We start from the raw sequence: 13141 nt of genomic DNA, 5'->3' as shown, positions 1-13141 counted from the left end.
ATGGACTGCAGCATGCCAGGCTACCCTGTCCATCACCAACTCCCAGAGCTTGCTCAAACTCATGTCCATACAGTCGGTGATGCCATCCAACCATCTCATCCTCTGTCATCCCCTTCTCCTCCTGCGTTCAATCTTTCCCAGCATCAGGGTCTTTTCTAATAAGTCAGCTCTTTCTATCAGGTAGCCAAAGTATTGGGAGCTTCAGCTTCAGCATCAGTCCTTTCAAAGAACATTCAGGAATGATTCCTTTTAGGACTGACTGGTTTATCTCCTTGCAGTCCAAGGGACTCTCAAGAGTCTTCTCCAACCCCACAGTTCAAAAGCATCAATTCATTGGCACTCAGCTTTCTTTATGGTCCAACTCTTGTATCCACACATGACTACTGGAAAAACCACTAAAGGTGAACCCCAATAAGTCAAATGGGACAACAATGACTACACCCTCTAGGAGGGCTTGAATGCTGTGCGGAGGAGATACTCCATGAATGCCCCCTCCTCCTCCTCCGTCTTCCCTCTTAAACGAGAGCAGTGAGCTCTGTGGCTGCCCTGGAGTTTATCTAATACCAGCACATGTAAAAGAGCAGAAGGCAAACAGTCTTGTAAAGAGTAGGAGGAGGGAGAGGAGGAGAGAACAAAAGAGAGAGAAAGAATCCCAGGGTAAGACACCAGCCCTGCCCACTTCCACGGGGTGCAGAGGTGGCCCTTTCATTCAGGGACACAGCTGTCGAGCAAACAGATCTAAAACACAAAGGGAAACTCATTCAGGCCATGAGGGTGACCCACCTTGTCCTCTGACGGTCACTGCGGGGCTGCCAGCCACTGGGAACCCCAATAACAGGGAAGAAAAATTCACAAACAGAGCAACTATCTGCAGAGAAAATAAGAGCTGTAGGATAAAGGAGGGGAAATGTAATTCTGATTCGTATTTTCAAAGAGATTTAAGAGAAAGTTTTCATTAGAAGACTACCTCAGTTTAAAAAAATTAACATTGAAGTTATTAACATCACAAATATAGAACCTTAAGTTCAGCTTTAATTTCATTAATTATGAATCTACCAAATTTCAAGCAATTATTTTCAGGAGGTTTTTGTAACTTCATTAAATTCCCTTTGTTTGAAATTACTATATTAATAAATGTATTACATTTGATTTCCTTTATAAGCATTTCATTGGGCTTCCCTTGTGGCTTAACTGGTAAAGAATCTGCCTGCAATGTAGGAGACCTGGATTTGATCCCTGGATTGAGAAGATCCCCTGGAGAAGGGAAAGGCTACCCACTCCAGTATTCTGGCCTGGAGAATTCCATGGACTGTATAGCCCATGGGGTCACAAAAAGTTGGACACAACTGAGCGACTTTCACATACATAAGCATTTCATGATTCATCTAACTCTAAAAGCTTCCAAGTACTTAAATAATTCATTATTTGACCAAGGTTGATAAATCTAACCAATAAAACTTAATATCTATCTTGGTATCTTAAATATTCCAATATTATTTATAAGCTTAATAAAGTTTCAGCTTAAAATCACAAATCTAAATAAATTCTTCAATCATATGTTTTAAAATGAATCCAAGGCTAATTTATTAGCTAACTTAACATGCCAATTACCTTAAAAATACAAATAACCCCAAAAGATTAGGACCATGGATTTATTTCAACATTTACATTCAATTCTAAATTCAGAATCATCCTAGAGGACTATCATGTTCTTTCTAACAACTGTGGGCCAAGTCTGAATGTTGGACTAAACTCTGGGAGCCTTGGTTACTCCACCTAAACTTGGAGGTGCCCACGGGAGTGAAGATCCCCACGATGACCGTGTGTGATCAGGTGTTCAGAAGTTACAGGAGATTTGGTGGGCTGTGGCTCTTTCTGGGCCGGAGTCCTGCTTCCCTGAGAGCCCAGGGTGTTGTCTTCTAACCCTCAGGCCCAGCCCTGCCCTCGTCCCCCAGATTAGGCCTCCCCCAGGGTTGCTCACTGGGGAAGACATCTGGATTCTCAAACTCACAGACTTAGAGGGTCTGGTGCCTCCTACCCCTCTCGGCTGAGTACCTTCCTCCTTCCCAGGATAGGCCCCTATCGCCAGAAGCAGCTCAGTGCCTTCACTGGCCCTGGGAGCAGCCCCCTGCTCACTGCTGGTCTGGACTGAGGAATAACTGACTTGCTATATGAAAGAACAATCAGGGCCAGGGGAAACGTGTATTGGAATCAGAAGGCAAGTCCAGGACAGAAGGAGAATAGGAAGAATCAAGCCAGCAGGGGCAGCCCAGTGGTTCACACTGAAACAGAATCTCTCTGGCTAAAGCCTTGCAATCTGTATTTTAGAATTTCAGTGGGCGATTCTAGTTTTAAGAGTTATGAAATGTGGGACCTAAATTTGGCACCAAGCTTCCATGTGGCCAAAGTGAAAAGGGAAACAGGTTACGTGATACATAAAATAGTTCTCATTACCCAAAAGAGAAAATACATTGAAACTTTCCCTGGCACTTGTCTATAAATAAATTTCTTACCTATTGGTGACTCATAATTGTAAAGAACATATAATCACTGATTCCCATAAGTTCTTTCTTATGGAGGCCTTTGAGTATCACCCAAGGTACAGACTTAAACAGATGAGCAAAAGCACTTATACAGGGACCAAGGAAACATGGATTAAGTGAGCTCTTCCTGTCGGTCTGAATACATCCAAAGAGAAAATTGTTAAAGGTTTTTTGATGGCAGAATTTTTTTCAAACAAAACCTCATGGAGAACCTCAATATACAAAACAAGTCAAAGTGGAGCAGCTCTGAGGAAAGGAGGCCCAGAACCTCGTCCTTCCGTCCTGCCCCTGGCTCTGCAGGGTTCCCTGAAGCATGTCCTTCCAGAAAACATGTTTACACTTGTGCCAGCAGGCAGGTTGGATGCCTGGTATGAGCTCAGCTGAATGGTAGCGACTGTACTGAGCTGAGAAGTGTTTTGATAAATTGCTTGCATTGAGCTCCCCAAATCGTCACCCGCTCACTGCATTCACACCCTTACAAATCCTTTCTGAATCCTCCTCTTGAGAGATGGTGTGAATTTCCCCACCCCTGAATTCTGAGCTTGGCCCCAGTTGTGATCTAACCAGAAGCTTCCAAAAGGGCTTGCAGGTTGCCATTTCTGCTCCTGTATCTAAACCTTTGTTACCGTCAGTAGAAATTGATGAGAGGGTAGACAAGAATTTCAGGCAAGGCTTTACTAGGACTCCTGCCGCGGCACAAGGGAGCAGAAATAAGTAACAGGTTCCCTCGCTCCCAATGGCTGGCTGCTCTCTTAGATGGGGTGGGGTGGGGATGGTGGTTCAGATCGGTGGGTCAGGCCGGAGGGGACGCTTAGGTGGTCTGCCCACCCCCTTGTGGTGCTGTGTGCAGGGACCAGGTGTGGGGCCCTGCTTTGCTCCCAGTACCTCACAAGTGACAGCTGGGTTTTGGCCTTTTTGTGTCTTATTGTTCATAGTCTGTCCCAACTGCAAACGCACACCGTTTCCTTAGTCCCTCATAGTTTCCTATGTTCTGTTGCTCAGGGAGAGTTTGTCCAGGTGCAAACACTGCAGCAAACGGCCCGGGATCCCACCCTGTCTCAGAGCCCTTGTCCAGTAAATGGCCAAGCCAGACCTGGAAGCCTGGCAGGCTGGCCCCGGAGTCTGCATTCTTAGCCAGCATGCTGTGTTGCCTCTCCAAGAGATTAGGGAAATTTAAGCTCTTTGGAGCTTTCTCAGGTTCTTTCCCTGGGCCTAACTTAACCTTCAAATCTAAGGTGGCTCAATCCGCCCCCCCCCCCAAAAAAAAAAATCTAGGAAAGTAGGAATGAAAACAGGGAAGAGACTCTTTCTAGCTGTACTCATTTCTCCTGGTGTGTCCTGATCCACTGTGATGTGTGTGACAAGTAATTGGTTCCTTAAAACATTAATATCTGTGACTAACTCACTTATAAAACAAGTGGAAACAAAGCCCTGGTTCTGCTCATAACTGTCTTCTTCTTGCTCCCTTGTGTTCCCATGTTAAGAGAGAAAGAGAAAGAGGTCTTTAAAATTTTTCCCAGTCTTAAAAAGTGTTTTTGTTTTTAATTACAGAAAAAGTATTTGTACATTTTATCTTCTTTCTTAATTCATTTGTTTATCCATCCACTCATTTATATTCAATACACATTTATTGTGTGCTTATTACATATTCCAGGTTGTAAGGATACAACTGAAGACAAGACAGATAATAAGCCTGGCCTCTTGGAGTTCTCATTCTAGTACAAAGAAAACAATAATTTTTACTGAGGGCAGGCAATACTTGATGCCATGAAAAAAACTAAAGAAGGACGAGGAAATAAAGATTCCATGGAGGTGACCAGGGAAGACCAGCTATAACCACTATTATGAATTAGCTGCTAATGCTTCTAGCTGATATCTACTAAAAGCGAACGTTATCCGACACAGAGCACCAGGCTGAGCTCCCTGCACCATACAGCGAATCCCCACTGGCTACCTATTTTACACACGGTAATGTACATGCTCCCATGCTGCTCTCTCAATTCCTCCCACTCTTCTTCCCTCACAGTGTCCACAAGTCTGCTCTCTGTGTCTGTGTTTCTATTCCTGCCCTACAAATAGGTTCATCAGCACCATTTTTCTAAATTCCATATATATGCATTTATATATGACATTAGTTTTGTCTTTCTGACTTACTTTACTCTCTATAATAGGCTCTAGGTTCATCCCTCATTAGAACTGACTCAAATGCATTCATTCTTATGGCTGAGTGATATTCCATTGCATATATGTACCACAGCTTCTTTAACCATTCATCTCTAACACCCTAGAAGGGGTGGGAAGTTCAAGAGGGAGGGGACATGTGTACACCTATGGCTGATTCATGCTGATATGTGGCAGAAACCAACACAACATTATAAAGCAATCATCCTTCAATTAAAAATAAATTAATTTTTTTTAAATAAAGTGCATGTATCTGGAACAATATATAGAATTCTTCAAATCACTAAATAATACACACTAAATATATACTAACTACAATCACATTGTACAAGAGACCGGCTTCAGGGAGGATGGAGCAGGCATATTTCTCCCTAAACCTCCTACTAAGTACAGCTGAAAACCCTGGACGTTGTATGAATATATAAAACAAACCTAGGAAGACTTGGGAAGTGGAGTGGAGGAGGCAGACTGGTCAGGGTACCTGGGTCCTGAGGCCTTGAGTTCCTGAGGCTTCCTTTGCCTCATATACGGCAGACCTGGACCTGAAGAAACTGGCTATCTGCAAACACTGGATGCTCAAGCGAAGGACCAGAAAGGGGCAGCCTGGCAAGACAGAACGCGTTTAGACAAGCACCGCTCTACTCCAGCCATACACAAAAAAACTTCCAGCAAGAAACAATGTGACCTGCCCCCAACCGCTGCTAGCAAAGGCACAGTGGGGAGCTCAGGGCTCTAACTTCCTCCAGGCTGTTAGGAGGCACCCCAAACTCATGCAGGGTGATGTCAAAGGAGGCTGAGCAGCAAGTAGGGGTAGAAGAAGAGGAGGCCCAGTGGAGGGTGGACTTTCACGGCTACTCAAAGGTAAAAGGTAAAGAGGTCACCCTCCTGTGGCTCAGGAGAGGTCTAGTGGGCAGCTGTTAACTCGATCCCCACCCAGCAGTGAGGAGGACCTCCCCAGCTTTGGTGTCAACGAAGGCCGAGTAGAAAATCTGGACTTCTTAAGCCAGGAAGATAGAGAACATCACAGCATACTAACACATATATATGGGATTTAGAAAGACGGTAATGATAGCCCTATATGCAAAACAGAAAAAGAGACACAGATGTACAGAACAGACTTTTGGACTCTGTGGGAGAAGGCGAGGGTGGGATGTTTCGAGAGAACAGCATGTATACTATCTATGGTGAAACAGATCACCAGCCCAGGTGGGATGCATGAGACAAGTGCTCGGGCCTGGTGCACTGGGAAGACCCAGAGGAATCGGGTGGAGAGGGAGGTGGGAGGGGGGATCAGGATGGGGAATACGTGTAACTCAGTGGCTGATTCATGTCAATGTATGACAAAACCCACTGCAATGTTGTGAAGTAATTAGCCTCTAATTAGCAACTAATAAAAATAAATAAATAAATAAACTTAAAAAAAAAAAGAAAATCTGGACTTCTATCCCATCCTTTACCTGACAAAGATTTTAAGGCAGCCATCAGACATGTGCTTCAATGAGCAATTACAAACATGCTTGAAGCAAAGTAACAGAACGTCTCTGCAAAGAAATGGAAGATGTGAAGACCTGAGTGGGAATTTTAGAACTAAAAAATACAGTCATTCAAATTAAAAACTCAATGGATGGGGGATTTCCCTGGTGGTCCAGTAGTTAAGACTTTGCCTTTCAATGCAGGGGTGCGGGTTCAACCCCTGATTACGGAGCTACGATCCTACATGCCTCACAGACAAAAAACCAAAACATATAACAGAAGCAATATTGCAACAAATTCAATAAAGACTTTTAAAATGGCACCACATCAAAAAACAAATAAATAAATAAAAATAAAATGGCCCACATCAAAAAAATAAATAATCATAGTAATAAAAACTCAGTGAATGGGTTCAACAGCAGAAAGGAGGGGACAGAGGAAAGAGTCAATGAACTTATAAATAGAACAAGAGAAATTACTCAATCTGAACAACAGAAATCAGGCTGGAAAAAAAAAAAAAGAACAGGGCTTCTGGGACTCGTGGGACTATAACAAAGGATCTAACCTGTCGCTGGGGTCCCAGAAAGAGAGCAGGAAAACAAGAGGGTAGGGCTAAAAAAAATACTCAAATAATGGCTGAAAAGTTCCCACATTTGGTAAAAGACATAAACCTGTAGATTCAAGAAGCTGAGCAAAGATAAACCTAAAGAAATCCACACCAAGATATCATAGTCAAACTTCTAAAAACTGAAGACATCACACTATCCTGCAATAATTTTTTTTTTTTTTTGTATACTGTGTCAGTTTTCGCTATGTTATGCTATAGTAGGACTTCCCTGCTGGCTCAGATGGTAAAGAATCTGCCTGCAATGCAAGAGACCTGGGTTCGATCCCTGGGTTGGGAAGATCCCTTGGAGGAGGGCAGGCAACCCCCTCCAGTATTCTTGCCTGGAGAATCTCCATGGACAGAGGACCCTGGCAGGTTACAGTCCACAGGGTTGCAAAGAGTCGGACACAACTGAAGCAACTTAGCACGCACGCACATGCTGTAACAACAAATGATCCCCAAATCTCAGTGGCTTATAACAATAACTACTTATTTCTTACTCTTGTTACACATCTGGTCAATGTATCACTTATCCCAGGACCCAAGCTAAGGGAGAACTCTCCTATCTTTGTCTCATGACAGAGATAAAAAGATAATGGCGAAACCATGCAAGGGTTCTTAAAACTGCTGCTCAGATGTGGCAAAGTCAGGTCCACTCAAATCTCATTGGCCAAAGTCACACAGCCAATCTTAGTGTTGGTAAAGAAATGTACCCCACCCACTCTAACAGTAGGTACTGTGAACCCAGGTAACAAAGTATGTGGATGCATAATCCAAATACAGGGAGGGAGAGAAGAATTGGAAGCAACAATCTATTCCACCACAATCTGCTCATGGGGTCATAAATATTCATTTCCTTCCTGACTGCCCATAAAATGCATTCATCATCTTCCCAAAACTTTCCCAAAGTCTCACCCAATTGTAGCATCAAACATTATATCCAGGATCTTGTGAACCACCCCAGATCTTGAGTTAACTTTTCTTGGAAACCTGTGAATGAGAAATAGGAATTATCTATCCTACCCATTCCCAACATACAGTGGTGGGACAAGAAAAAGAGGCAGGGAAACACACTACACATTCCCCATTTAAAAGGGGAGGGCGTGGGACTTCCCTGGTGGCCTCATGGCTAAGACTCCGAGCTCCCAATGCAGGGGACCCAGGTTCAATCCCTGGTCAGGGACCTAGATCCCACATGCTGGCACACTCAAATAAACATTTTCCAAAAAATAAAATAAAAGGGGAGGGTGGCCCAATCCAGGTGTGTGGTAAGCAAGAAGGGGAATAAGCAATGGGAAAATTATAAGAGATGTATCCATACCCACATTTTAACTGCATCTAATCTTCAGAGTAAAATTTTAAATGGCCGTATTGTTTACCGAGTGTCGTATATTCACATATGTTTGGTGTTTGGACACTTCTGAAGAACTTAACAACAAAACCTGATTAAAGAGGATCTTAAAGGAAGGCACAAGGGAACTGTTATTATTACAGAAACAATGGCTGAGTGTGGAAGGCAGGCCTCTGCCTCACCCGCACCCCCACCTACACCCCCACTGTAGCACTGCTGCAAGCATTATTTCAATGCATCTTTGACACTTCAAATCTGAGTGAAGCTCGTTTTGAAATGCGGTGCTCTTAACAGTATACTGATTCCGAATGCTCGCCCCATCACATCTTTGGAATGTTGGGGAAAGAGTGCCAGACAAACCTGGCACCGGTCTTCTGAAGTGTGTCCGTGTCTGGCAATCAGAGGTTGTTGAGAGAAAGATGGGTTGGTCCTGGATTGTTCTTTCCAGTGTGCTGACCATATGGACAGGCAGATCATCATGGAGTACTGAATCAAAATGACTATCTGAGATGTTCAACAGTAGAGAACATGGCGTTAAATCATAGCATACTGAGGATAAAATATCGTGCAATTAAAAGCAGTTTCACAGAAATTTTAATGGGCCTTAATATAAATAGAATTATAATTGTAAGCATGTATACACACACACATAGAGCCTATTCTCCCATACAAGCATTGACACATTAGAAGAATACTCCATGATTAAATGCATTAAAAATCTTTCCAAATACTTAGCCATTCAGCTCTCTTGACAAACAGTTCCTCATTATAATTCGCCCAGACAGAACATAATTCTAAACTACTTTGAAGAGATTTCAATTTAGGAAAAAACACAATAAGCACATTTCATACAGTAAATAAACTTTATTTTTCTGTTCTGAGATGACATTGCCAACAGTCACAGATTTGCATACGATACAGTTATGTATTGGCTATTTACAATTTACAGTAGTATTTTTTCCTCTGAAAAATATAAGTACAAAAGCTAAGTAAACAATGAGGTACTGCCATTTGGATTTATCATATGTCAGAGCTTAAAGAACTAGTCTTTAGCAAATATTCAACAAATCAATCTGGATAAAATAGTCAATTAAATGCTCTAATTTATCAGAAAAAAATCCACTAAATTTCACCTCAAAATGTATTGCACAAGTCTTTAAAAAAAATCACCCTAAAAATAAATAGGAAAGTCAAGCAGTTCTTTAAAAAGAGGGACAAAAAGAATGGAAGAAAGGAACATGAAGTGAGCCCATAAATCAGGTTAAGTTATTCAAAATATCTTTTAAACAACACAAAACTCTTCCCAACAACAACAACAAAAAATTGATAACCCCCAAAACTATCATTGTTTCTCCACTGATATAATAGTCTATTTTAAAGGCAGTCTGCAATCTTTCCGTGGGCCAATGTCAGATTTTTCTTGGTCTTCTGGCTACATGAGGGGCCCTGAATACAGCGTCGTACTAACAACAGCAAACGTGCACAGTTTTCCAGGTCTGTCCAGCATCTCTCTCCCCACTTCTTCAAGACGAAGGTCGCAGCCATGACTGGAAAAGAAAAAGGATGAGAAGAAAAAAGAAAGGGAAAAAAAATCTTTTAAAGCTAACTTTTTGGGAGATTTATTTTTTCAAGTTAAATTATATTAAAATTATATTCTACGGTCTGAAGACTGAAGTACAAATATTCTAAATATTAAATCCTGAAGGAATCTTCTAAACATTACAGTTCTTAGAATGATCTTTTAGTCAGCAGTCCTGAAAGCAGGATCTGTATATGACACTGGAAACTGCAGCCTTGTAGCATGTACCAAAGGCTACCAGGTCACATTAGAGAAAGCCACGAGTAAGTGTGCTAGCGTGGGAGAAGCCTTCAAGGATGAAGGCTAGATTTAAGAGGAGAAAAGGTTTGTCCTTCTTCTCTAATGTATTGATGGTTTCTATATATTACAGTTCTCCCAGGATGCTAGGCATAGCAGCAAGGGACAATTGCCTTTTGGTTTAAAAAAATTATGTATGCCTCATCTGAAATTAACAAAGTTAATTTTAAAACCTTAATATGCTATAAAATATGATGCTAAACCTTCCTAATAAGGTTTCTCTAGATAAGATTCTAAAAGCCAGTGGTCAAATCAAGTATGAGGTTAAAAATGCATAAAAATAAACCACCAAAGAAGATTAAGTAACTGAGAGAATCTTTCAGTTCTAGAGAAAGTAATAAAGTCTTCTTGACTTGTAAATGAACAATATAATCCACCACTCAGGATGTATCTCCAAGAGTTTACTATTTATTAATATAAAACTCATTCAACACGCATGTTAGTCCTAGAAATCTAGAGAAGATAAGAAAAAGATCTCCTGTGATATTTAAAACCTTTTTTCAATTATTATTTTCAATGTTAGCTTGCACTGTTGCAGGAAGAGAAGTTCATGTGTGATTCAATAATGTTGCACAATGTCAATGTCATGAGAGACCAAAAAAAGGCTGGGAGGACTTTTCTAGTTCAAAAGAGACCTGAAGAATATGATGACAAAATGCAATCTCCCAATGGATCCTGGAATTTTAAAAATTATGAGACATTATTTGGAAAACTGGGAAATGTGAGTATTTACTATATATTAGATAACAGCATTGTATTAATATTAAATTTCTGAACAGTGGCAACTGTATTGTGAGTATATAGGAAAAGGGTCCTTATTCTTGAAGATACTTGGTAAGATATTTGGTTTATGTTTGACAAGTAACTGTCAAATGCTTACAAGCTCAATGTTTCAAAGCAACTGGCAAATGTCATAGAGGAGAAAAAATATATATGGAGAGAAAGCAAGAGTGAGAGTGAGAAAATCTGGCAAAATGTTAATAACTGGTGAATAACCTAATAAATATAGGTGAAGGGTGTATGAGTGTTTACCTAAGTTTTACAAACCTTGTTTGAAATTTTTCTAACTAAAAGTTGAGAAGACAATCAAGTTATCAATCAACAGAAATGCTACATGGTAGCATTTCAAGTGATAAATGATGCTATTTAAATGCAGTAAGGAGCATGATACAGTATTTACAATATTATAAACAAAGGTAAAGGTGAGGACTTACTGAGTTAGATATGGGATTTACATGGCTAATGACAGCTTTAGACAATCACTAAAACAAGTTAACTGATACACATTAAAAATAAAAATGAGATTCAAATGTAGGCAGAAAGGATACTTGAACTTAAAAGGTTAAAAAAATGCTGTATATTAACATTTTAAAACTTAATACAGTTAGGTGCATGTTAGTTGAATTAATAATCACAGAGAACCTTTAATTATAAGTAAGCTCTATTGATTGTGATTCAGCTTGTCACTTGTGAAAATTCGTGCCAAATTTGAGATAAAGACATACCTGAAATTTTTAGGGGTTACTAAATCATGCTAATAGCATGGATAATATGTAATGGTGATGGGAGGGGTTGTTTAAATGTGAGGACAATCAAATGTATCCAAGCATTTTAGATGCCTCCACCTCATTGTACTAACACGTTAATTAGAAATAGCCACTTTCAATTAAAGCAGGCTGCCTAAGGGTCTCCTCAGGACAAATGTGTTATTTTGCTATACTGTATGATCCCTTGGAGCAGGAAATGGCAACCCACTCCAGTATTCTTGCCTGGAGAATTTCATGGACAGAGGAGCCTGGAGGGCTACAGTCCATGGGATTGCAAATAGTTGGACACAACTGAGTGACTAACACACATGATCCCTAGAAGTAATAAAACTGCCATTTATTTTTAAATTAACTTTACTAGTGCTCATTATTTCAGACTAGCCTGACTCTAAGCAGGCTGTGTAATATTTTTACATTCTGGATTTGTGAAATGTATCACTCTTATCTAGAAAATGATTTTTCATTTCTCTCATAATCTTTATTAACTTTGAAGACCATTCTCAAGAAATAAAACACAAAAAGGAATATAAAATACATAAACATTTCTGGGGGGATTTTTTGGCAAAATGTCAAACAGCAATTTTGAAACTTTCAATTGCTATTTAAAGAACTAAAATTTCCTAGAATTATAGAATATTGGTGGTGGTGATTATTAATCTATATATTAAAGCCAAATTAACAGAAAATCCTTGTATTAACCCATAGCATAATCATATTTTCATTAAACAAAAGAACAAAAGAATTCCAGCAAAATGGTTAGTATCATGCAATACATTTGATTTTTGCACAAAAGACACAAGACATATTATTCTTCACTCACCACATGCTACCTAAGCACAGACTGATGGGTTACTCAGAAGATACCACTGCGAGGTGAAGTGTACTACAAAGCCAGGAAGAAAAAAAGCTTATTGGGTTAGTTTTAAGACTTAACACAGAGATTATATGTGTTTATGAACTTCAAAGGATTAAACTGAATGTACTTAAACTTCTCACATGCCCCCAAACCAAGGAATCTGTAAGCGCTCCCTCCCATCCTAAGTAACCGTAACCCTACACAGCAGAGACTTTACTCGGAACTTAAACAACACAGTTATAGATACAGCTTATACTTGAGCACATATTTATATGCTAGATACAACTGAGTCATGATTATTTGGTTTATAAAAGGATTTGTTTCATAATTCCAGTCAAGCATACATTACAATTTGATTTACATAATTTCATTTTACCACCAAAAATTTGGGGGGAAATGTTGATGAACATGAATACAGTGCATCCATACATTGAATTTCCCTCCTAAAATATGTTAATTTTATCAATGAACAACTCTCTTGTAATTCAACACTATATTAGGAAATGGTTTCAGGAATGATGACCCAAACCAAAGTTTGCCTTCAAAGGGACCCAATCTCTGCAAATACGGTTTTACTGTAGCAGCCTTCTGCAATAAATTCAATGTCCTATTTAACATGGTCATAATCCAAGATTATTAACTGACCTCCTGGTTTGCTTTAAAACAGTATCAGCAAAGAAAGGAATTGTTTATAAGATCTGAGCCTA

General features: G+C 40.0%; 1 protein-coding gene across 5 annotated transcripts in view; it reads right to left on the bottom strand.

The window, feature by feature from the left end:
• Positions 1 to 8999: 8999 nt before the first annotated feature.
• Positions 9000 to 13141, bottom strand: part of GOLGA4 (golgin A4) — a 112622-nt gene continuing 108480 nt past the window's right edge. For 4 of the 5 annotated variants that reach the window (XM_043885176.1, XM_043885178.1, XM_043885179.1 and 1 more), the window contains 2 exons: positions 12399 to 12461; positions 9000 to 9702 (listed from right to left, as the gene is read on the bottom strand). In XM_043885176.1, coding sequence (XP_043741111.1) covers positions 12432 to 12461 — 30 coding nt within the window. In that variant the 3' untranslated portion in view covers positions 9000 to 9702; positions 12399 to 12431. The remainder of the gene's footprint in view (positions 9703 to 12398; positions 12462 to 13141) is intronic. The other variant, XM_043885177.1, reaches the window with a different exon arrangement.

Source organism: Cervus elaphus, chromosome 24 (assembly GCF_910594005.1).
Source record: "Cervus elaphus chromosome 24, mCerEla1.1, whole genome shotgun sequence".
NCBI lineage: Eukaryota > Metazoa > Chordata > Mammalia > Artiodactyla > Cervidae > Cervus > Cervus elaphus.
This window is presented reverse-complemented; position numbering and strand designations above follow the sequence as displayed.